Source organism: Dendrobium catenatum, unplaced genomic scaffold (genome assembly GCF_001605985.2).
Source record: "Dendrobium catenatum unplaced genomic scaffold, ASM160598v2 fragScaff_scaffold_1414, whole genome shotgun sequence".
Classification (NCBI taxonomy): Eukaryota; Viridiplantae; Streptophyta; class Magnoliopsida; order Asparagales; family Orchidaceae; genus Dendrobium; species Dendrobium catenatum.
In genome coordinates, this window is record NW_021319876.1 from 541,741 (window position 1) to 568,671 (window position 26,931).

A 26,931-nucleotide genomic window follows, 5' to 3' on the forward strand; every position below is an offset into this window, starting at 1 on the left:
CCTTGATGGGTATCCTTAATACATTTTCCATCTACATTAGGCTTCATGTCAATCTTGACAAAAGCTTTCTCATTCTCTTCTCAAATATTTCCTTTGCCACCCCTTTATGTGATCCTCTCAGAATTCATTCCTCAGTATCCTCCATCACATATTTGGTCATTCATATTTCTTTCAAAAAGCCTTGGTTATCTAATTTATCTCCTCTTTTGGAGAAGATTACTAACAAATTATATGGTTGGAAAGGTAGACTTATTTTTTTCAGGTAGGTTGCAGTGTTTTAAATTTACTATGTGTAATACTATTATATATTGGATTAGATGTTCCATTATACCCAAGTAAACTAGCAAATTTATTTGGAAACTCTACTCTAAATTTCAATTCTTTGGTGACCCCATACAAGAAAATTGAATCTCATTTTGTGGAATAGCACTTGTAAACCTAAACACTTGGGTGGTCTTGGTATTCCTACTCTCCTTGGTCTTAAGTTTGCCTTCAATTGTTCTTTGGTCAGTAGGATTTACAATATTCCCTCTCTATATCCAAGTGGTTTGCTATTAGATATACTTCTTCATGGTAGCCACCATCTCAACGTTCTTCCACCATATGGAAAAGTATAATAGGGCTAGGTTTTGTTTCTGGAGATGTTGTTGGCTTAATGACCTTTAATTTTTCTGGTAGGATTTGCTACTTGTTGCATTTTCCGTTGTGGCCCGGTTTGGTGAGTGATGCTATGATGATCCTTGTGCCTTTCGTTTCTAATCTGGTGGGATTTTTTATTGCCTTTGATGAAGATGATCTTCCATCAACTCCAGACTACTTCCTTTGGACGGTCTTCTTGGTAACCAAGGGAAAATTGTGCCTATCTCGATTTCTGTCAACTTATCTCAAATTCAATCCAAGTCCAGACGTTGTGGTGTTTACCCAATTTTGATTCTTCTGGTCAATTTTTCACATTTTATATTCTGATGCAAGATCATTTTTTGTGTCCACCATCAATTGATGTGTGTTTCTGTGCCTTCGCGTTGAGCATAGCTCATTTTTGTAGCTGCTCTTGTAAGTCTGTAACTTCTTTTAATTTTTATTTTTTCTCCTTATTTGTTTTTCTTTTTTTACACATGTAATTTCATTCTTCTTTAAAGGAATGGTCGGGAAAATTTTGTTGGCTCTGCCCCTAATTTTACCAAAAAACAAAAAATTGTTGATTGAAAATTTTGCGAGCAAATCTAAAGGTATTCAATTCGAAGTTTTCTTATACTATGGTTATGGTTGTGTGAATTTACGTTAATAGGCTCAGAAGTGAAAAATAAAAAATAAAAAATAAAAAATAAAAAAACCATCTGCAATATTAGAATTAGCGGTTTCCTGAACTTTGTATACGCTATTAAACTATTAAGTTCAAATCATATTGCAATCACCATGTTTCAACGAAGCAGCTTGAGACGACTTTTCTCTTGTCTAACCTCTCCTACTTCTTCTCAAACCAGAAAAAGAACTAATCACATTACTCCTCTTTATTTCCTCACCATTTTACTGAATCAATGTTCCACCTTCAACCACATAAGCCAAGTTCATACCTTTATGCTCTCCCGAGGCCTCGATCAAGACAAACTCCTCCTCAGCAAGTTCATCCATGTTTGTTCTTCGTTAGGCTTCAAAGACTACGCCTTTACGCTTTTTAAACTCGAACAAAGTCCTGATCTTCACCTCTATAACACCATGATCAGAAGTCTCTCTCAATCGGATTCAGCTGGAGAGGCTATTAATTTGTTTAACAATATTCAATTTGCTGGCTTTCGACCAAACACTTATTCATTTCCTTTTGTGCTGAAAGCTGCCGCACATTTATCCAACGTTGAAGTTGGCAGAGAGGTTCATGGACAGGTTTTTCGACTTGGTTTTGAATACGACATTCATGTCTCAACAGGTCTAGTTCATATGTACTCTGCTTGCAGGTGTGTAATTGACGCCCGCCTACTGTTTGATGAAATTCCTCAGAGGGATGTGGTTCTTTGGAATGCGATGGTTGCAGGCTATGCAAAGGTTGGTGATGCCAACAGTGCACATGAGCTGTTTGAGAAAATGCCTGAAAGGAATCTAATATCGTGGACGTCGGTGATTGCAGGGTATGCTCAGATGAATCGTGCAGATGAGGCGATCGTCTTGTTTCGTAGGATGCAGGTCGAGGATGGTATTGAGCCAGATGAAGTAGCATTGCTGTCAACACTTTCAGCTTGTGCACAGTTAGGTGCTCTGGATTTGGGGGAATGGATTCACAGTTTCATTGATAAGCATGGCTTGCATAAGACTATCCCACTGAAGAATGCACTCATAGACATGTATGCCAAAGCAGGCAACATATGGAAGGCATTTGAAGTCTTCAAAAACATGAAGAGTAAAAATGTTGTTAGTTGGACTACAATGATAGCAGGGTTTGCTTTGCATGGGCTTCGAAGAGAAGCTCTGCAACTTTTCAATCAAATGGAAAATGAGGAAATGAAACCAAATGGCATTACTTTTATAGCCATTCTATCAGCTTGTAGCCATGTAGGAGATGTTGATTTGGGTAAAATGTACTTCAACTGCATGAAATCGTGTTACAATATTGAGCCTCAAATAGAGCACTATGGTTGTATGATCGATATTCTTGGTCGTGCTGGTTGCTTAAGGGAGGCAAGGGATGAAGTTAGAGAAATGCCTTTTAAGCCTAATGCAGCTATATGGGGATCTTTACTGTCTGCTTCTAGAATATCTGGTGATGTTGAGATTGGTGAGGAGGCATTGAGGCATCTCATTGAGGTTGAGCCTGAAAATAGTGGGAATTATTCTATACTGTCGAATATCTATGCTGCACATGGAAAATGGCATGAAGTTGGGAAGTTGAGGAAGGTTATGAAAGATTGGGGAGTCTCTAAAGTTCCTGGAGGGAGTTCTATAGAATTGGATGGCAAGGTTCATGATTTTACATCCAGAGATGGACTCCATCCTTCTTTTCAGAAGATATATGAGGTTCTTAATGAGATAAATGAGCAACTAAAGATCAATGGCTATGTGCCAAAGTTTTTTGGAGGCATATTAGAGGATGAAGGTTTCATTTGGTAATGTTGTGCTGTGCAAGGTATGGCCTTCCATGGCATGCTTTTTACACATCAAATTTAACATAAATCAATTTTATTTAAGATTAAAGCTGCAAAAAGCCAAAAACCATACTAACAGAAGCCAAAGGATGATAAATTATGTTCTTCATTAAAGTAATCAACTACCATACTTTGTATATAGTTCTGAAAGTGTTGGTTACCTTCAGTCATAAGTTACATGATTGGGTCTAACATTGTAGAGATTGAAGAAATCAGATGAGCTGTTGAATGACAGTTTTAGTAATGAGTTATGAATCCCATTTTGAGCTCTGGTTTTATTGGTCCATTTCTCTGCTTAATGTGTCAGCAATTACCATGACAGCAAAGGGTTGGATAGTGCACAATCTCATGGATTATTACGCTTTCTTTCTCTTTCACTCTCTCTAATTCTCTCTTAGCACCAACACAATAAAAATTTTGGAGTTGTAGGTAGAACAACATTTCTCACATAGCATTATTTTATCTAAAATAACTAAAACGATAAAATCATTTAAATTAGATATACTTTTTGCATGCTAGAAGTCGAGTCAGTAGAGAGAGATTTTGATTGTCGGTTTTAAATGGTACCCCACACACAATTAGAGATGTAAAGAGGATATGTGACATAATTTCTTCTAAGAAAAAATAAAAAGAAAAATTGTAAGGCTTAACGCAATTGAAATAACTTTTACTAATAATAGACATTAATCACAAAGAATAGTCTTTCCTTGAAATCACAAGGTGTCAATACATAGAAGTTAAAGGAAATCTATGGAAAATATCCCTAATGATGATGAAAGCAGAAAATAAGCTAGATATGGATGATTGTATTACTCTTCTTTTAAAAGGTAAAGTTGGTATAAGACCTTGAAACGACAATGCAATGCTAAAAGTTCATGCTAACTATTTATGATGATCGGATTGATTATTTTAATTTTGTGGAGATGCCATGACTTTAATGTTATGTTAATGCAATGTTAGAAGGTCTTGAAAGCTACTAAAGATGGTTGAATCGGTTCTTCTTTAGATGTGTGGGGACAGCAGGACCTGAAGGCAATGCCAAATAATACAGAAAGATCATACAAGCCACAAAAGATGGCTAGATTAATTCTCCCTAGGGATTGAGACAATACAAGTTGAAGGAGGTGATGGAGTTGGACGGGAAAGATGCCAAAATTATTGATGGCATTCATATTAGCCTTCTTGTAATGGTGAAGATGGCAAGACCTGAAGGTGGTGATGGAGCAACTCAGAAAGGTCACATAGACAATTAAAGATGGATGGGTTTGTCACCTCTAGAGGTGACAACAAAGGGATTTCAGAGGTATTAATGTGGATAGTGATAAAGGGCAGTCATGACAGTAACTCCTATAGAGGAAGTGATTATGGAAAAAATTCATAAAATGAATGTATTGAATATTTGTCTTATATTTTAAGGATCTTTATGCATATTTTTAATATCTTAAATGGACATTAATTTCTTCCTTCATAGTTGAATATTTTAGGCAAATATTTGTGTATAAAATGATAGTTTGCTTGTATTATTGTATTATGATTTGATGAATTAAAATATTTGATTTTCAGTCACCTACTTCTCATGCCTCCTGTGATCTGTTCTTATTCTTTTATATTGTTCTTCATCTCTGTTGTTGCTCACTTCTTTTATCCTCTATCTTCTAGTATTTCTCTTCAATCTTCATTTAACTCTTTTCTCTTCTAAGCTATCCTTATGAAGAGGAGACTAAATAAGTTAGGATTGGAAAGCGATTTAAGATGGTTATGATTCTCTTTCTTAAAAGAAGGAAGCTGAAAGATCCAAAGTTTACAAACTATTTAGGTGATCAAAACAATCTATTTTGTGAAGAAGAGAGTACTAAACAACCTGAAGTAGGCTGGTTATTGAGGTTGTTGGGGTAGTTCTTCTGAATGTATGGATATGAATTAGATGGGTTGGAGTTCGAGAGTCGCATGAAACAGTCATGATAGTTCTCTTGAATGGAGGGGGTGGACTAGATGACATGTTAGCGGGTGATTTGAGGTAATTATGATAATTTTTCTTCTAAATATAGGGAATGAAGTAATGAACTAGATAACTTGGAGTCAATGGATGACCAAAGATGGTCGATACAACCCTTCTCCTAGATAGGGATGTCTACTCAGGTTGATGGGTCAAGTTTGGATCAAACCTGAAGTTGATCCATCCTAAATATGTTTGATCCAAGCATAACCTGCATAACTTGAATTTAAGCCATCTAAGACATTAATTATATGACTTATACAATTTATGAATCAACAAGTCTCAATTAACCTAAAGATAACCTATTTTACCCAATTAATATGATCTGAACCTACCTAACCCAAACTCAAATAGTAATCAGGTCAATCTTGAGGTAATTTCATGTTGTTGGGCAGTCCTAACCCAAACCAGGTTATAATTAGGTCTATAATGTAGACTCGAACTTAACTTGAATGGTTGTCAGGTTAACTCAAACCTTAATTTTAAGAAACAAACTAGATTGTTTATTGACATTACTAACGGATTGGGGGTATGAACTAAATGATCATATTTGATTGCCACCTAAAGGAATCATGATAATTATCCTAAACTGAAGGTTGATTAGAATACTTGGAATTGGTTGGGAGATTCAAGGGTGCCAAAACGATCGACCAGAGGTGGTCATACACTTTTACTCTTGGATGAAGAGGGAGGGACTAGACAACCCACAGTCAATAGTGTTGGAAAAATCTAAAACATCGGAACATCCAACTAAAAATTTAGGAGGTGATCAAATTTATGAAATTCCTTATGATTTCATAATTTAGAATTTGTAAAATAAGCATAACTGTAATATCTTCACAATTTTGAGGGGGCATATTTCAATCTGGTTTTTATTTATTAATATTTCTCTATTTTTACCTACAATGAATGCACTAGATTGGACCCTTCCCTAATTAGAAAGTGATTAAACAATCCACCCTCGGGCAGACCCAGTGGGCTCAATCGGGTCAATCTTTGGTCGAGCGACCACTGTTGGTGGTTTGATGGTGGTGTAGAAGCAGTTGGTGTCAACAAAGTCTTTGATTATTCAAAAAAAAAAAAACAATATCATTTTGAATCTATTGACACCATCAATACATTTGAGAACCAATGAAAATTCTGACAGTTGACAATGAATGCACTAGATTGGACCCTCCCCTAATCAGAAAGTGATTAAACAATCCACCATCGGGCAGACCCAGTGGGCTCAATCGGGTCAATCTTTGGTCGAGCGACCACTGTTGGTGGTTTGATGGCGGTGTAGAAGCAGTTGGTGTCAACAAAATCTTTGATTATTAAAAAAAAAAACAATATCATTTTGAATCTATTGACACCATCAATACATTTGAGAACCAATGAAAATTCTGACAGTTGAATTAACAAGAGTAATTATAATAAGGCATTATTTTTGTCAAAAAATTCTCATTGAGAACAAATTAATATTGTAGATGGCTAATATATCATTGTACAAAAAATGTATATGAGTTCAAAGTACAAGGCATAATTATTTGGCTTCCAATCCTTGCCTCCATGAATCAGAGACCTGTAGAGGTTGTAAGAACTCTATGAAGTTCAAATCAAGGCGAATGAACTGCATAAAATCAAATGAAAATTGGTATGATCAAATACATCTATGGAAATGCTCATGAAGAAGAGGTGTTGGGGGCCTGATTGGCCAAAGCAACGATGCCAACAACCTCCATAATTGCACGACCTAGTTTTGGGGTGACATGTTCAGATTGAGTGGTCAAATCAACTGATTTTTGCTTGATTTAAGGGTTTGTAGTTGTCTATTTTTAGCAAATTTTAGTACTATTGGAAATTATTTCAACTATTAGTTTGCATCTTTGGTTTCAAAAATAATTTTGAAGCTGAAATTTGTAGTCAGTTCAACCTTTATGAGTTGATTTAAATGAACTGAGATTTTTACTTTATGACAAATTATTAATTGATCAATTGCGGATTTTTGCGATCCAAATAACAATGATTTGAAAAATATATCTTTAAATAGAAAAAAGAAAAAAAAAACGTGTATATTTCAGTTCATTGATCATACTTTGCTTATAATATCAGCTTTAACCATCTATTTACAAATGCCCTTGAAAGAAGACAGACCTAAATATCTTGAAAGGATTAGGATCAACCTATTCTTTAATTCTATTTCTGCCAACATTTTGTGCACCATCATGAGTATGGCAGCATGTACGTTATAAAGCTGAGAATTTTTACTTGCTTATTTACTATTGAGTCAAATATAAGCTGAATATAAACAACAAACTAAATCGATGATAATCAGATCATTAAAAACTTTTTTATTGATAATTTTGATTGCATTCAAAAAATATCTTTATGATTTCTCATAATGTGATGACTTTTTAATATCATAGAACTAATTAAGCTATATAGCATCCATAGTTTTTGAAATGCATTTGATTAGTTTAACAATGATGCATTTGATTGTTTTAACATTATGATTTCTCATAATGTGAAATGCATCCTGTAATTTATGTTGGCTGCAAGGTAATTAGTCTCTATATTTCATTGAGAATTGAAGAATAGAATATCGGCAGTATTATTTTAATAAAATGAATGAAATTTATCTACAATTCAAACTAAGCTCAATAATAAAGTGTAAAATTTTATAACTAAAAAAGGTGTGAACAAAATTAGCTAAAGGATTAATCTTTAAAATTTAAAAAGTTACTAACTACTAAGTTTCCCTCTCACATATCTTTGTACAAACAAGAGAATCCATGACCACATGTGACAGATCCCTTTCACTGACAGAAATATAGTACTATTGAACAGAGATGTGGGATCACAGCATATTTAGCCAACACAATCATCAGAAAGGACAACAGTCAAGTTGTTATCTTTGATAATGTATATCTGCTGTGATTTCTGAAGCTTTTGTTTGATTTTAAGATATTGACACAATTGAAAGTAAATGGAGAACTTGAAAACTCTAATATTACTTGCAAACAACATAAAGTAGTTGCATTTAATTTTTATTTTTTTAACAGATAATGATATATTTTCTCCCATTCAGATGGAAGAATTAAATTTTCATCTCAGAAGTATGAAGTGGACTGGCTGAAGGGAGTACTTACTAACAAAAAATGGATGCTTTGCGCAAGAAGTGGTAATTTCCTGTAATATTTGGTAACAGCACGAGCTCAACATGTTAAGTTGTGGTACCTTTGGTATAATTTTCAGTTGAGCTACTAACTTTCAGTATAATTTTCAGTTGCCCTAAAATATTTTTCTGGTAGAAAAGTAGGGAAAGCATCGCCTTTATGTGATCCATAGGAGAGATTGGAATTGTAAATCCTCTAAAATAATAAAATCTACAAGCATAGCTATAGGGCGTAGCTATCAATTGGCTGAACTTATATAATTTTTTTTGTGTGTTGCATTTATATTCTTGTTATTTTAGTTTATCTCATTGATTTGAATTAAGGCTTCGTTTGGGGCGGCTTTCTTTTTGCTTTTAAAGCAGCTTTTTGGTACAAAAATTTTAATTTAATTTTTTACTAGAAAGCTACTTTAAGAAGCAAAAAGAAAGCCATCCCAAACGAAGCCTAAGTCTTACTAAATTCCTAACACAACATTTCAGTCTGATTTGGAAAAACATCTTTACTGCTTATGAATTTGAACCGAACAATCGATCAATTAAAAGGAAAACAATATTATCTAATAAAATTGAAAGTAAACACAGAATGCTGAAGACATTATCATGCTTATGTTGCATCAAATTTAAGTTACAGAACAATAAAACAGTAAAAGAAAAGCAATAATACTAGTTCAAATATACAGAAAAAAAAAACATTAGGGAGTATTTTTCAAACCTAATAACAAATTCATTTTTCACAATGAGCTCAGATGATTTATTTGGTTGTAAAGAATTTTAAATAATTGTCTAAATTAAATGTTCTATGAACTTCAGCTGACAAATTAATTTCATGATTGGCAGAGCATTAAAAAAGAACGTTGGCATAAATTGTAGTGAACGCAATAGGAGCAGGAAAGAAATAGACGTCAGTTTACATAAAGAGAACACAAAAAGGGGAAAAAAAAAGATTCTTGTCTGAGCAGTGTTAGCAGCATTGCGAGTAAATAGAAAGATCCATACGAATTCAAACAGAAAATTAAAAAAAGATAAAGAACGGATTCAAACTGAAAAGTGCTATCTCTATTTTTTGATATGTTTGCGAAGTTAAAGAACATGATTTAATCAACAAGAACTAAGAGTCTCCAATGATATTTCAGATCTCTGATTGAATCATGTCATCAAAAAGCCTAACATGGGGAGAAGGAAGTACTATGTAGCCAAAGACAACTTGCCCACTTCTTCTTAATTTCATATTCTCTTTTAAACTGACTTCCAAGATGGAGAGAAAGACAGAGAGAGAATCATTGTGAATAAGAAATTTTATTGAGTGGTCGGCAAGTCATCCTTGGCTGCACCACGCTTCCTGAACCTCCATGTGAAGCCAATGATGAGAAGGAAACTTCAATGTTTTGCTCATCATAATTACTCTTGCCTGCAGGATGAAAAAATTAAGAAAAGCTTGAAAAGAAGAAGAGAAAGGAAGGATAAAAGGGAGGCAGTGAGTAGCAAAGAGAAGGTGCGGCTGATCCTTATATAGAGTTGGAGGAAAAAAAAACACAGCACTGGACAACCCCCAAAGTATCTTACTTTGGCCCCATGGAATAAAGAGTCAGTGATAACTGATAAGGTTCCCATCATCTCTTTACCTCCCTTCCTCTCTCTCTCTCTCTCTCTCTCTCTCTCTCTCTCTATTTCACACATGAATATGAAGGAAAATACGCAGCTATATAATCTGGAAAGATTAGGACTTCAGAGAATACAGCAACTTGCATAAAACAAGAAACTTTTTTCCCTTTGCCTTTCATAACAAAGAAAATAAATTAGAATAAGAAGCTAAGGATTTATATAAGAAAACATATAGAAGAAATATATAGATTTGAGAAAAAATACACAGATATTGCAACTATAACGCAGCAGTAAGAACTCGCTTTCAACAATCATTAATTATAAACAATCTCAACTACATGCAAGATAATTACCGGATAAGAGAGAATTACGAGGAAATTAATTGTTTATGAAAATTAGTTCTTTTCAGTATGAAATCTTCATCAAATAAAATAAGAAAAAAAACTTGCCCTCATGCTAATTGTACAAAGAGACAATATCGAAATAAAGATTACAGGGCCCACACTGTATAATCACCAAGGGTTACTGCAACACAAAGGAAAAAGAAAATGCAGCTCATCTTGATTTGTTAGTTGGGAGCTTTAGCTACCAACTAATAAATCTTAGTTTCGAAGCTTACGAATATGATGTGTCTATGAATTTGTCTTAATTGACTCAAAAGACATAAAAAAATACAAAGGAAAAACCTAAGTTAAAAAATAAGACAAAGAGGCCGAGAGTGCTATACAACTATGTAGATTCTCCCGCAAGTAGAAACTTGTTTTGGTTTTAACTATACCCAAATAGGAATTACCTGGTTAAAAAAGGAAGCACCGCTAATATATCACGCGAATAAAAAAATGATTGTGGATAACATAAATTAATGTAGAGACTAGAGAGCATACCCTGCAATTCTGCACGATATTAAATTTATGAGAAGAATCAACAGTAAATTAAGCACTTCTGTTACACTGAACTTCGCTTCACCAATTGAAAAATTACTAATTTACTCATAACTCCTATCCCTTGATCTGCAAAATAACTATAAAAGATGGCAACCCTTTTGATCTCAAAACGGTCTTTTTCTTTGCATTATCATAGCATTGGAGGCATGAAAGCAATGGTTGGAAAGTTATAGCTTCTCTACAGAGCCACCTTTTAACTCACATTTCTTTCACCATTTAAGTTGAGGTAAGGCATGATCTGCACCTTATCTTCAAGTGGGGTCTTCTGATAGTGATGGGCTCATGCAGGCGACCAAAGCAGTAGATGCTCCTACAGACAAGCTTTCTATAATAGATTTGGCATGGATGGGAAAAATGGAAAGATAGACCAGTAAGGAGAGCTAATGAATGGAAGGAACATGAACGAGAAGTTGGAGATGATAGTAGGCTTATAAAGTTGCATGAGAGAGAGAAGGTGTGGGGCCTTACGTTCAGTGAGGTCCCCCTCACTTTTCTCATGGGTAGCATAAAAATTCAGGTAAGGAACTTCTCTGTTAACATTCATTTTTCATTGAGATCTGTATCTTTTGTATATAAGTTTCTATGGATTATAGAGACTAATGAACACAAATCTATAAATAATTGGCTTTGGATTCCTCATACTAATTTATACATGGAAATTCTGTTCCAATATTGTTCAAAACGCAACGCACATTGACAGTGTGCAGAGTTGCAGGCTAAAGCTTTCTATTAACCTCAATTAAGCTTCTCTGAATTAATTTGTGGTTATTCTTTGAGTTGGTAATTGATGCGGACATCGGCACGAAGATTTGACGCATCTATCACAGGAGGCGTCTTAAATCGACGGCTCTAATTTAAATTGCCATTTATGAGTTATTTTATTTAATTTTAGCTCTTATTTTATGTTATGTCCTGTTTTACCCCTATGTTAGTTTATTTAAGTGTTGTGGGCCAAGGGACAATTTTGTAATTTTTGATTTTTCTCATGTTGTGGCCTATATATAGGGCCTTAAGCTATTGTAAGGGGGATGAAGAATTGATATTAAAAAATTTGTGTTCCACATTTGTGCTCTGGTGAGAGGACGTTAGTGAGATTCCTATGAGAGGAATCGGAGTCCAAAAAATGGCCCCAATTCAGCCGCCGCCTCCTTAATTGTTTGCTTGGTATTATTTCTCCAAAGTTCTCCCTGCTGCTGGCTGAAATCGCCCATGCTCTTTTCCTGGGTTGTCTCTCCTCAACTCTCTCCCTCTCCCACTCAACACCTTGCTGGAATCAAGGCTTGAATGCTTCCCCAATTTCTCTACATCTTATGCTACTAAAATCTGGAGATTCACCTTTGGGATTTTAATTTCTGTTATTTCCCAAATCTCCCATCCAAGTTTAGGAAATAACTCAAATTTCCTCAAATCCCTCCTATCCGAAATTTTCCTTTGCCATATCCATCCAATTGATTTCCTAAATCTAGGAAAATTATTTTGGGAATTAAATCCCCTCTCCTCAGCATCCCGCCGCCCCTCCCTAGCCAGCTCTCTCTCTTAAATTCCCTTTCCACCATTGGTTCTCTAGTGGATTGATTTCCTGATTTCCTACTACTTCACGCTCTTCTTCCCTCAACACCAAAACTGAGATTTCTTCTCAGATTTCTGAGATAAATCCAGATTTATTTCAGATTTTTGCAAGGAACAATTTCAGATTTTGGAGAGGAGATCCTCTCCCGAGCTAAGCCACCTACCCGTTCTACATCAGTAATCCTTTGAAATGTATAGAAGTAAAGAAAATATTAGAGTGCATGGAGATGGAGCTCATGGGTACCAATGGTGCATAGAAGAAAGTAATAGGAGGCCATGTTCGGGAAGGATTTCAAAGCAAGTCTCAGTTTTGCTCTAATTTATTAGTTTCTTGACTGTTTCATCCTTGGGAGAAGCTCCTGCAGTAGAGTTCTTCAACTACAGTTCGAAGGTCTCCCATTTACAGGAACCTAAGAACTTCAACCGAGAATACATTAATTTTATATATACATGCATTATACCCTATTGCAATACGTATTACTCATATACATGAATTGCATTATTGTTAACCATGTGTTGTAACTCTATTACAAATATGGATATGAGATATCTTGAATTCAAACAAGGGAATAAGGTAATGGTCCATCTATGTAACCCAAGATTTGAGACATAAATCTCTAAGAAAATAATTACAAGTAAATTATGATCAAAGAATGCTATATACTAAACTAGGATATTTTGTGACAATTTAGAAACCCCAAGAGGACTTGGCATTAGTTCAATTTTTAATGCATCTAAGCTAACTTAATCCATTGAACGCTTCACTTTCTAACTGTTCATTTGTGGCCAGTTAACACTAGGTCAGTGGACCTTACTTTAAACTCTCTATTAAGGAGGTTAGGATTCAAATCCCTTAAAAAAAATTTTTTGCTTTACACATAAGTACCCGTGCATGATATGTTAGGTAATAATTGCTGTTCCTGCCATGGATGTTAGTAGCTAAGTTATAAGCATATTACTTTATTAAAGAAGTACAACTTTGCATATTTAATTTATTTTCTATTTAAGTTAATATAGATCTTAGTAGAACATTAACAGCACATTTTTTGTTATACTTGTTGTGCATTTAGGCACTTTTTTCATGAATCATATGGTTGAACTTTTACTATATAAATATTCAAGATGCATAGTGATATTTACTTATTGTTCATGATATCTTTTGCATGATTATAATTATTTACTTGATGGATATGATCGATGTTGATGCCATATAAATGACATACTGCTAGCTAGCTTAACCGGCAACCAAGATTTTCAAAGTGAACTTTATTTAAAGGCGTCGATGAACTTCATTAGGTCAGTAACAACATTCTTATTTATTCATGATTACTGTGTGATGTTGACACATTGTTATATGACGTTATTGTTAGATATGCGTTCCTTTACACTCTTCTACAATAAAAGATAAAATGAATACAATTAGTTATTTAGCTTATATATTTGTAATTGTTAATACTTATAGGCATGCGAAAATTAGTAAGTTATTCATCTTTAGGGCATTTTAAAATTTGATTATAAACTGAAAGGTCGTCCATGAAGGAGAACAAAGAATGTGATACACTACATATATCATAAGTTCAAATACAGGCAATGAGAAGTCATCCTTTGGACATGTCTTATTCAAGACTCTAAAGTCTAGATGTATTAGAACTTGTTCATTTTTATATTAATCTGTATGGAATTTGATTATGTCGATCAATCGGGTTGTGCTGTTACCTCAAGTCTCTGTTCAATTTGTCGTGCTCGCTTGGAGTGCAGGGGTCCTCCCCTTAATTTTTTTTTCATATAATATCCCGGCGCTGTGCACTCGAGTGCCTCGAAGCTGTGTACCAAAGCGCCCCAGCGCTATGTTTTCGAGCACTCTGGTGATGCAAAGTTTGTTGGGAGAAACGACAGAGAGCTTAGCGTCGCAGTCCTCTAAATTCGGTGCTACAGCGCCGTAACGCTTCGAGGCAGACTTGACAGTTTTCTTTCTTGTTTTTCTTAAGGGTGGCTTCCCTTAGTGTTATTTACTAGACTTTTTTTTTTTGGTGTGAGAACGGTGTAAGAGAGAATAAAAGCAAGAAGAGAGTGAGATATAAGAGATATTTGTTCTCCCAGTTTTCATAGTGGATTTCTTGGTGTGGTGTGGCTCAGTGATTTTTTTCCAGATTTTGAGTTTTTCCACGTTAAATCCTAGTGTACTTTACTTTCCACTGCATTCTATTTTTTCTTGTTTGCTTCGTTGCGTGGTTTACTTCTCCATCCCAACATTTTCTTGCGGACAAGGACAACACTAGCTAATCAAGTTGGATGGAGTAACTCCTTAATGAATCCAACTTCGACCAACTTTTTGGTCTCTTTAATGACCAGTTTTCCAATATCAGGGTGCATCCTCCTTGGGGCTTATTTCACAGGAGTTGCATCTGGGTTGATTGAGAATTTATATGCGATGATCTCTGGAGCTAACCCTAGCATTTTGCCATAATTCCAAACAAAACTGTCTTTATAGTCTTTTAAAACTTGAATGCATGATATCCTGAGAAAAATCCTTTGGAAGAAGTTTGCTAATGAATGTGAGAGAAGAATAAACTTTGGTCCTCAAATTGATCTCTGGAGGAGCATCTATTACTTTAGGATTTTCTTCGTTTGCTTTTACATCAAAAAAATTGTCTTCATTCAAAAGAGTCTGTTATCATTTCACATGGTGCATGAGATAGGTTTGCTTCCTTTTCATTCTTGAATTTATGTTTATTAGTAAAGCCTAAACCTCTCTCCCCTCTAGGGAAGGTTCATAGCAAAGTTTCTTGCAAATTTTAACTTGGTGAGTAAATCATTTTTTAGGAAGAACCTTTCTTTTCAATCATTTCAAAACCAAAGGAGCTTGATAACATGAAATGAGAATATCCTCCACTTCATTATTGAAATCACTTTCATAAATACCACTTCTAGTACATTAGAGTTGAGCTATATTCTATAATAACTTTTATCAAATACGTCAATATTGGTAAACTTTAGATATGCTTTAGTGCAATGGTATATCAGTTATGATTTATATGGATTTTTTTTTTTTTTTTTAAGTATCATGCATGTCCTATGAGTGTCAATATTTGACACGACCCAAAAATTTCAGGTTAAGGTCAACTAGTTTTGCAAATGGGTCAGGTTTAGGTTCCCGAATTCGACTAGTTTGAAAAAACGGGTCAGTTTCGTGTTGACCTGGAAACCCAAAATCAACTCGGGTTTGATATCACTGCCCGCATTGCCCCGCACTGCCAGTCACAGCTTGCATATGCCAGTGCTGCCTGTCGCGTAACGTGTCGCCCGACTAACCTCGCTAGCCTTTGTCAACGCGAACCCGTCGTCTGACCGGCCCGGGTTTACAAAATTGTGTCGGGTCGGGTCAACCCGCTAACCCGACAGGTCCGGTCCGGGTATGAAATTTCAACCCGTTTGAACCCGGGTCAGTTCTGAATCCGACCCGAAACCCAATTTTGACACCCCTAGCATGACCAATGTTTTTCATTTATGTCTTAATAAATAGAATTTACCTACTGAGCTTGGTTTACCAACCTATTCAATATTGTTTTCTTTGATATAGATAGGATGACTAGTGGATGATATGTTACAAAAATTGAATATTAAGCATGAAATGGTGGTAAGTATTGAAGCTTCTCTTGAGGCTCACCTTTTATGCCCAAGAAATTCACTCCATTGGAAGACCTCATCTCCACCTTATCTTCCAGTAAGACCTTACTAAGGCTATGCTTTCATGCGTGGCAGAAGCAGCAATAACAGCTCATAGAGTCGATCTTTCTTTTGTGGATTTGATTTTGGAAAGGAAAGCAGATAAGCAGACCAATATAAAGAAGAAGAAATGACACTGCAAGTAGTGTAAATGAGATAATGTTCTTGAAGTTCAGTAAAGAAAGCAAAGTATGTTAGGTCCTAAATCAAGCTTCAAGCTACAAATACTTAAATGTTGTTGGCAAGTGAAGGAAATCTGAAAGTGTGTACTCGTAAAAAGAACTCTATCAATCATTTTCATAAAATATAATAGGTAATGTAGTTAGAAAAATGACTTGATAATTTGAAGGCCTTCAACTTTGGTTTTTTTTTTTTTTTTTTTTTTGGCGATGTTCAACCAATTCGACGTTAGATGTCCGATGCATTCGATGTTACTTTGACGATGTTCGGCGATTTGTACAATTTCAACGCATTGAGGAAAAAGGAAGTTAGAGTTAAGCAATATAAGCTATGTAAACATCATTTAGATTATTTTATAAAATATAATAGGTAATGTAATTAGAAAGATTGACTTGATAATTTGAAGGCCTTTTACGTTGTATTTTTGGACATCGATGCATTCGACGATGTCTTTGATGACGTCTGATGCATTCAATGTTACTTTGATGATGTTCGGCGTCTTCGGGATTAACTCTAAAAATATTTAGCAATGATTTGTGCAATTTCGACGCAACAAGGAAGAAGAAAATTAGAGGTAAACAATATAAGCTATGTATACATCATTTCGATCATTTTCATAAAATATAATAGATAATATAATTATAAAAATGACTTGATAATTTGAAGGCCTTTGATGTTATTATTTTGGCGATGTTCAATGTATTCAATGTGTCTTTTATGATGTCCGATGCAGTCGATGTTACTTTGACGACATTCAATGTCTTCGAGATTAACTCTAAAAATATTTAATGAAATTATTGTTATTTTTTGTAGGGGAGGTATTTGACTATTAAATTGCGATGAAACATCGATCGGAACCAAGCAAAGGTTCTTGGGAAAATTTAGTTAAAATTTTAATATGTAAATGAAGATTTAATTTGAAGTAAATAAAATATAGTTCTTAGCTAATGGTGTAAAATTATGTCTTTGATTTTAGGTGGTACTCTAAAAAAGATTTGTTAAGAACTCAAGTAATTTGGATGGATTTCAATGCAAGAAAAAATAAAGTGGATAATTATGTTTTATATTATAATACTACTATATTATTTAATTTATGTATTTATTACATTCTAAAGAAGGATTATTTAATTAAAGATTTATAATATATTTTTCTAATATATAATGAAGTATGATGTTATGCCATAACTACTTAAATGCATGAGATTTTTGTTGCTATATTATAAATTATAATTGACTATTGTGTTTTGTTTTTTTTTTTTAACTTAAATTATTAAATTAAAATTTTAGATAAATTCATTAAATGTTTGATCAAGAAAATTTAGAGTGTAGAAGGAGATGATCAATAGAAAATAAGTAAGAATTATTTTATAGTATGTTTGGACTGAAAATTTATTTTAGTGTCTCTTCATTTATATTTGAATATTTAGTTTATTGAGTAATTATTATTATTAAGAGATTTATTTTAGGATTTTTTTCACATGTATCTTGTATTATGTGAGTCCTGAGTATTACTAGTTTTTTTTTTTTTCAGCTCCTATTTAATTGATTTTCATCTATTAGAGTTGTAATCTAGGGTTTCACCCCTCTTTGTAATTATGATATATAGCTAGCAAAATTGGCCAAATGCCCTCAAATTTCCCAAAAAAAAAAAAATTCTATTAATCCCAAATTTTTCCTAAAACAATATTCCCCCTCTCGCTTTTCTTCTACTACAATTCCCATAATATTAGGGTTTAAGGACCAACTAATCTTAGCTTTAACGGAAAATTATTATGTACGGTGTCCGGATTCGTCCGGACAACAATCCAGATGCGTCACGTCACCCAAATACACCCAGGGCCAATTGTATCCGGGTGATGTGGCGCGTCTGAATTGGTGTCCGGACGGTCCGGTCACCAGACGTAATAATTCGACAACTTTGACAGAACGCAATCTCGCTTCAAAAAATCAACCAATTTTGCTCAAAATCAAGAAACTCTAAACCTAATCAAAGCTTTTCTTCCCTAATTTCTGGCAGCAGAAGAATCTCATTAATGTCATGTAGACTTATACATATAAAGACAGAACCAAATTACTTTGAAAGAAAGAAGAGTAGCAACAACAAAATAAAAAATAAGCAACAATGGTAATTTCAATATTTTATAACCTGAGGAAGCTTCTCTCTCTCTCTTCAATTGGGCCATGCTTGCTTCTGGCCAAGAATTTACACTGAGGAAGCTGCTCTCTCTCTTCATTTGGGCCATGCTTGCTTCAGGCCAAGTATGACTTCTTAATTACTTCAATTTAAATCAAAGATAAAATTATTATGTTAATAATTGAAGATGATTCCCACTTAGTTCCAATTTATTGTTATTAAGTTTTTGAAAGTATTAGGACTTAGTTTGAAAGTAAGTTCTGTTAAAATAATTTCAGTAATGATTTTATATTTTGTATGAATTAACTTCTTGTAGAGTGTCTCTCAGTATCTGTTTTTATTATAAATTTTGTTCTTTCAGGTAAAAGATGTATTAAAGGATTCATGTCATGATTAATCGATAAGTTTATGCTTGTTGTTGACTACCTAAGGGCATCTTCAACTATAAAACTCATTTTCCACTCCAAAATGCAGTAATTCATCTCCAATCAAACAACATTTTCTCTCTTTTTTCGCGCATTTCCTGCGATGGTAACAATTTTCTACTCTTTACCACACTTTTCTCCGCTTTCACGTGCTTCTCGTAGCCCAATTTTGGTATCGCGTTGTTCACCAGCCGAACTTTGGCATGAGATTTGAAGTTCGAATGGACCGAATGGCCGACTGCAACGGTGGTATGCAGTACGGTTGGAGATGATCTAACTCAACCCTCCACTCTCTCATCCAAGGCTTGAGACCTGGCAACGGCAATGACGATGTGGCCGACCCACGTAGTGGATGTTGGATAAAGGCTTGATGTTGTTGTTGTTGTTGTTATAGGCAAAAGATGTGATGCATGGATGCTCAGACAAGGTTGAAAACTAGTTTGTAAGAGTGAGAGTGAACAATTTTTTAATTATTATTACAAGTTAACTTCTTGCAAATTTTATTTATTGTTTAAGTTGATTGCTATCTTATCACAGTTTAGTTCAACCAAGTTTAGCAATTTTTTCAGCTGAAATCTGCAGTTCTGATTTCTGAAGGCTTTCATCAATGCAAATTTGTCTTGGAAGGAATCCAAATCTCTAATATAATGTAATAGAGGTGATAGATGCTTTTGTTGAAAATTAAGGTTAATTTAATGGAGGTTTTGGTGGAAGATATAAAAGAGAAAATTGAGAAAATATATGTTGTGTTATTTTCATTAGGCTTGATCTTTATTCATGCATAAATTTATAGAGATTTATCAGCTCATAATTAGTTAGTTATAACCAATGCTTAGCTAATAACAACTCATAATTAGCTAATAATTTACTTCTAACAATCAAATCATAATTATAAATAATAATTGTAGTAATAAAATTGCCTAACTTTTTTTTTTTTTTCAAATCAGCATCTAATAGAGGCTTGCTTGATGAAATGCAAGAGGGGCCTTCCTATCTTGTGTGACGCTCTAAAATTTAAATTGGAAGAATTGTATATTTTATGTCTTCTTAATTATAACAGATTATTAATTATCTATTAATTTAATAATTCCAACGAAATCCAATATAAATCATATACATCAAAATAAAATTTTATATTTACTCTTTCAAAATGCAACTTACAATAGCTAGGAGATCATTCAATACAGTGATCTATCTTTAAGCTTCTGACTGCAAAAGAATAAAACAAAATATAAAATAAAATAAAACTTAGAAACATTGATCGGGCTCATTGTGCAGGATCCTGATCCATTTCTTGACCTGAAATCAATAATATTCACATCATGAGCTTGCAAAGTCATTGATCTATCTTTAAGCTTTTGATTGTAAAAGAATAAAAGAAATACAAAATAAAATAAAACCTAGAAACACTGATCATACTCATTCTACAGGATCCTAACCCCTTTTTTGACCTAAAATCAATAAAATCCATATAATGAGTTGCAAAGTCGAACAAAACCCAAAACTACCAATGCTTTTAATGCGAGATCTTGGGAATCAATATGCACGCTCATCTCAATTTTCATAAAATCAATAATCATAAGCATATATAGTAAATAATATATAAAATCACTATAAGAACCAATATGATTAGTAGACCATAAGCATCACACTAAGCATATGAATATGAAGAAAATCAATAAAAGTCTATAAAATCATATCAAGTGTTGTATAGTAAAAACATTCATCGCTTATCTATTAATAATATTCATGGCAATGATTCTATTATCGGCTTCTATCAATATGTCATGTATCAGTGTGTCATATCAGTATGTTGTATCAATATAGTTATCAATATCTATCAGTGTTCATGTCACATGTTATGCTATATTATATCAATTTTAATATTTGTTCTATCAATTCCATATCAATTAATTTATTTATCATTCAATTCATATGTTCTTATATAAATGCATGCAATTATAGATACTATTATGACCCGAACAATCTCTCTTCTCTCTCCTCCTCCTCCCATCTTCCTCTCCTCCTCTCTTCCTTTCCTTATAGAGGAATGGCTGAGTTGAGAATTTTTATTAAAAAATATTTTTTAGTGCTCAAAACCATAGTGCTCCCAATCTGACGCTGCATGCATCTCTCATAGTCATTGTCAAACAAATAGCTTAGTACCACAGCGATGCTTTCCCGACGCCATTGCACTTGGTAGCCCAACGTCGTAGTGCTCCAGCCCATATTCTCCATACTTTCATTTTCAAAATTATTTTCACAATTTTGATTCATTATACCTTGCATCTACATTGGTTATTAAAGCTTCATTTTGCCTAGCGATTTAGAAGAAAAACCCTTATATTTTAATTAATGATGCATTAAAGGTTAAAATTCTTGTTCTCCATATAATTATTTTCTATGAATAATGATTGTCAAGATTTAAATGCTATTTTAACTTAAAATTTTAATAATATTTTAATTAAGCATTTTTTAATTAAGATTTTAATATATGCACCCACTTATGCAAAAAAAAAAATCACAACATCTCCCATATATGTAGGATTTAAAGCTTAACAAATAGCATCATTCAATCATAATGGACATTTCCTCACACTAATTACTTTACTATTTGCAATTATATAATTTATATAATTACTCAAATATGCTTTTCATATAAATAAAATATTTGCATCTATCCCTTTTGATATTGACTAATAATTATAATAGGTACATCAAACTTGCCAATTTGTCTCTTGATCAATCCCATGAGGCTCATTTTCTCTTTTGTGGGGCTCAATTCATTAACAACTAATGCATGCCAAAAACTTAGCCGTTTAGGTCTAAATTAATGCGTTAGGAAAAGTGCTTTTGTTCCTAATCTCTTGTCATTAACTCCTTTCTTTTGATTAATTATTTATTAATGAAAGAAAAAGGGAATATTTTTTTAATAATAAGTTGAATTTTCTTGAAACCAATAATTGCTAAGGATCATGCTTAAGAAAAGGAATTAAGTTTTAAAAAATAAAAATTTACATCAGCATGGACTTAAATATTACTGTTGATATGAAAATTTTGTATTACACTAATCTTAAAGCAAATAAAATAATTTTCAAGTCTTTCCTAATAGAAATTATATTAGGATTTTCTGGCTTTTTTTTTTTCTAAAAAGTTTAACGCTATAGGAACAAGTTGATTTGTTGTAAATTGGGTGTAAAACAAATAAAATAAAGAAAAAAATATATCTGCTATAAAAATTACTACAATAAATACGAATTATAGTCATAATTTTGTTTAAAAATTTTATAAAATATAAAACTTTATATTGATTTTTTAAAATTGTTATTATAGCCAGTTTGTTTGGGATAACTTTCTTATTACTTTGCTCTTTAGACCGTAACAACTAATTTATTTAGCTATTATTTTCTTGTTGCTTTCAAGAAATTTCGTGCTAAGAAGTTATTTTTTATAACAGCTTTCAAAAAAGAGTTATTTTTCTCATAATAACTTTACAACTATTTTAACAAAAAGTTATAGCCGTCTGAATAGCGTTATATTAATTAAGAATAAATTTAACTTTCGGTAACGTGAATATTAGAAGGATTAATTAGTAATTTACTGAAAGCTACTCCGTTCGGAAGAATTCACTAAAATCAATTAAAGATTTAGCTTTGGTTTCAAATTGTTTCGCAACACCTCTTAGTTATAAGATTATGAGGGTTATAGAAAAGACTATAAAAAAATAAAAGTGAAAAAATGCAATGTTGTACAAGATACCCCTATAATACCACACATGACCCTACGGCACGTGTCAACCCTCGGTTGGTCGAAGGAAGGTGAGTTTTGAAGAATTATGACGAGTTGTCTTTGAGTGAGCTCGATGGTGGTGGGTAGACGAGTAGACATGGAGGAGTATGTAAGCAACTGCTGAGATAAGGGGATTGACTTATTGATATTGCCAGCGACTTGTGTAAGAGAGTCTGAATAGCCTTGAGGATAAAAGACGAGTGAGATGTTGTCATATGGATGGAGAGCTCAGAGTTTGTTGGCCGTGGCAAGTTAGATAAAGGGTACTAGAGTTGGCTCTTTCTTGTAACTGAGACTAGTAAGGATGGTCACTAAAAGCATAACTCAATTACAATACTACAACATATAGGTGTTAAGTTCTTGAGAAGCATTCACTCAAGAATGTATACAGGAAGAAGATGAAGAAGAAGATACTTCTGCATGATTTCTTTATTATTGTATATCTGTATGATACAACCTTATAGAGCTACGTGGTGTGTGCAGTACAAGTGTCGGTTACATATTGGTTGTATCTATTGTAGTATTGTAATTGAGTTCTGCTTTTAGTTACTCTAGGAGAGAGTGAGCGCCCAAGATCACTCTAAGGGGGAGCAAGTTACTGAGGTTGTTGTTCAGTTACATGGCAAGTGTCCAGCTGCTAGCTTGGAGAGGAATCCCTAAATCCCTCCATAGAGGGAGAGTTCCTTGGTTGTTCTGGGAGACTAGCATCTATTGATCACTCTAGGCAAAGTTCCCTAGGAGCTAGGGTAAATGGTTTCTCTCAAATCGTTAGGAGAGTTCTTTAGGTGGGTCCCTTTGAGGAAAAATTATTAGGTGCGGAGTGTGCACCGTCCGCACAATTGCACAAACATGGGTACCTAACGGTACCCAGCGGTATCCAACGGTACCGAGTGTCAGTACCTAGCGCGGAATAAGGCTTGGGCGGACGGTTCTCCTCATCCGCACTCCGCACCTAATAATCTCTCTGTGGGAGGCAAGTTTCGTTACTATGATTTGTCAGCAACCTCCTAAGTAGTTATGAAGGCCTGGGCGAATATACAACTAACATCCAATGTCATCAATAACATCAGCGCTCTCCAGTACTACCAACATTGATATATGTCATTGCTAATGATAATGAAGCTCATAGTCATTAATATTGTTAATACTCATCATTATCAATAATGTTGAAGCTCATCATCACCAATAACATCAATATTTAGCATCACCAATAGGGCCAGCATTTGTCTTCACTAATAATATTGATGTTTATCATTGCAAACAACATTGATGTTTTTCATCACTACCAAAGTAGATACCCGCTATCACCATTAATATTAATGTCCGTTGTCACCAATAATATTAATGATAGTCATCGCCAATAAGTTAAACACCCACCATCATCAAGTTTAACACTTGCCATCACCCACAAGCTAACATACGTTTTCGCCACCAAGGCCTACACCCACCGTCACCAATCATCACCACTAATGCCAACACTTTCCGCTAGCATTAAGGCATATGTCAACATATGTGTTGCTAGTCCCCCTTCTATGAGGTGAACGATGAAATAAACTATCGATTGTTGATAACTCCGAAGTCATAAAGGCTCTGTCTATACCACCATGAAATTTTTTTTTTACATATCAATGACTTGCCTAATAAATCATTATTAAGTTATTCTAGAGTTATGTCAATTGAATTTGATCCATAATTTTGTCAATTTTATTTAGAAGAACCTTTCATGAAAACTAGATAGAAAGCCATGGTGCTTTTGTCAAGACAGAAAGAGACAAAACCAGCACTAATATATGTTTACTTAAATTAAGAGCAGACCGAACTCCAAAATCACACGGGCGGTTCCCTTTTAAACCAAACAACCCGCTGAGAAAACAGAGAAGAGACAGAGAAAACGCAGAAGACAGAGAGATAGAAAGAGAGACCCGTGCCTGTTATGCTCTCACCGAGACTGTTTCTCTCTCCTTTGCCTCTTCGGTTCTCCTCCTCCCTTTCTTAAAACCTGCAACTTTCTCGAAGTTCAAAGCCTCATTGTCTCAGAACTGTTTACTTTGTCTTTGTTTGTGGAGTTTCATGAATTCGAGGTTTCATGACCAAAGCTTAAAGCTCCTTCCTTTTTTGTAAAACCTGAGAGGATTCTTAAGTCTCTCTCCTATTTTCCTTTCAAATCTTCTCTACTTAGATATGCTTAGAAGGTGAGAGGAGCAGCAGCAAAGCAGAGGCTTTGATAGTCTTGTTAGTGAGGAGATGGAAACTAGAGAGCTTCATAATGTGAATTCCAAGCTCTGTGTAAGAGGCCATTGGAGACCTGGCGAGGATGTTAAGCTTAAGGAGCTTGTTGCTCAGTATGGCCCTCAGAACTGGAATCTCATTGCAGAGAAGCTGGTTGGAAGATCAGGTATACATCATCTTCTATTTGAAATATTTTTTCATTAATAAATATTTCAAATATATGATATGATACTAAATTCAACATAATCTTGATAAAGAGAAATATTTCTATAGATTAATGTTGTTTTTTACTCTCTTGAATCATTAGTCCCTTTCAGGAGAGAATTTAAGACAAGATGGATTTTAAAAATTTTAGATTAACTTTAAGATTAGTGTAAGAAATTAATATTCATTAAATTTATTCTAAGAATCTAAAAAAAATCTAACAACTTTGAGACTCTATCATGATAAAATAATTAATCAGATCCTAAGCTAATTTTTTTCCTAAAAATATCACCAAATATTCATTACATAAACATTTAATCTTTTGGATATAAAATGAGGACTTTATTACTGTTTCTTAAATCAAATTTTTAGTACAAAAAACAGTAAGAACGCCATCCCAAACATAACCTAATTATGTCTATAGTCTATTAGTTTCATGTAATTGAGTGAATTATTGATAAATGATGCTTAATGATATTAACAAATTCTTTTCAACTTGTTCCAGGCAAGAGCTGCAGATTGAGATGGTTCAATCAGTTGGATCCAAGAATAAACAGAAAGGCCTTTACTGAGGAGGAGGAAGAAAGGCTTCTTTCAGCTCATAAGTTCCATGGCAACAAATGGGCATTTATTTCCAGACTTTTTCCAGGAAGAACAGACAATGCTGTAAAGAATCACTGGCATGTGATAATGGCAAGAAGACAGAGAGAGATTTCTAATGCTTATAAACGTAGAAAATCTTTAACTTCCTCTTTCAAATCTTCACTAAAAATGGAGAAAAATAATAATAATAATAGTAATTCAAGTAACGAGTGCACCAGCTCAAGAAAGTTTCATCTTTCTCTGTTCTTCAACTGTGACAAATTTCCTGAGAATTCATTTCTCACTGGTAAGCTAGCTTGTCGAGATTTTTCTTCATAGAAATCATTTAAATTTGATTTTAAACTTAGAATTTTTCATTAAAAAACTTTTAGGCTCTGATGGAAAATCTGAAGCTTCAGCAGCAGGAACAGTGGTCAGCCATGAAAGGGAGAAGATGAGCTTACCTTTCATTGATTTCTTAGGTGTTGGAGCAACTTAGGTAGTCAGTTTTGTCAGAGGAGAAGCTTTGGGGATAGAAATCTTATGGAATTTCATATAAAAAAATATGTTAAGTAATAATTATTGTCAATCATTTTTATATTGAGATTTATGTTCACAAAAGAATATAAATCTTAATGTGATGATAAATGTTTCTTATTGAAACTTTTATAGGGAATTTCCTCTAAGATTTCTAATAAGTTTTTTTTTTCTTATGGATGGTGAGGCCTTCAATCTCTATCTTAGAGTTCTTTCACTGCATGAATTTTGTTAACAACGATGTGAACTCCCTCTTCAGCTCTAATGAAGCTCTCTATGTTTTGTTGCAATCATTTGATCAGAATTAGAGGAGGTAATTATGTTAACATTAAATTTCATTGCCTAATTTTCTTACTGCTTTCATCGGCAACTTTTTAGTACAAATTTTTCTTGAAAGCAATAGAAAAACAGTGATCAAAAGCTATCCCAAGCAACACTTAAATTGCTTTCAATCTATGATGGAATGCTAAGTTATTTTAATTCTACTCAAAATTTAACTCTAATCAATAGCACTTATAATATGTTAATTTAGAATCATTCATATAATTTCTTCAAATATATTAGAATTCATTTTTTATATCTCTAAATTATTTTTTAAAAATCTACTATATCACTATTTTATTTTTTTCAAACAAATAATAAAAATCTTGAATCTGGCACAAATTTAATAATATAAATAGCATATGTTATATTATTTAAACAAAGAGAATGACAATGATTTTA

At 33.7% G+C, this 26,931-nt stretch overlaps 2 protein-coding genes across 8 annotated transcripts; both read left to right on the forward strand.

Annotated features, from left to right (window-relative positions):
- Nucleotides 1-1,343: 1,343 nt before the first annotated feature.
- On the forward strand, nucleotides 1,344-16,693 carry LOC110111436 (pentatricopeptide repeat-containing protein At5g56310). 7 transcript variants are annotated; one of them, XR_003702650.1, is made up of 5 exons: nucleotides 1,344-3,115; nucleotides 8,201-8,293; nucleotides 9,702-9,890; nucleotides 10,970-11,059; nucleotides 11,122-11,350. XR_003702650.1 is itself a non-coding variant. In XM_028699923.1 (2 exons), the coding sequence occupies exon 1, from the start codon at nucleotides 1,417-1,419 to the stop codon at nucleotides 3,097-3,099; it is 1,683 nt and encodes a 560-aa protein (XP_028555756.1). In that variant the 5' UTR covers nucleotides 1,344-1,416; the 3' UTR covers nucleotides 3,100-3,115; nucleotides 4,141-6,096. The 7 variants fall into 7 exon arrangements, 1 of the variants encoding a protein (XP_028555756.1); XR_003702652.1 differs by adding an exon at nucleotides 16,165-16,693 and having other exon boundaries at nucleotides 9,702-11,350; XR_003702649.1 differs by having other exon boundaries at nucleotides 9,702-11,059.
- Nucleotides 11,213-26,457, forward strand: LOC110111434 (transcription factor CSA-like). Its single transcript, XM_020843323.2, has 4 exons — nucleotides 11,213-11,350; nucleotides 24,836-25,051; nucleotides 25,595-25,978; nucleotides 26,064-26,457. Exons 2-4 carry the CDS (start codon nucleotides 24,901-24,903, stop codon nucleotides 26,168-26,170), a joined length of 642 nt encoding a protein of 213 aa, XP_020698982.1. The 5' UTR covers nucleotides 11,213-11,350; nucleotides 24,836-24,900; the 3' UTR covers nucleotides 26,171-26,457.
- Nucleotides 26,458-26,931: the final 474 nt, after the last annotated feature.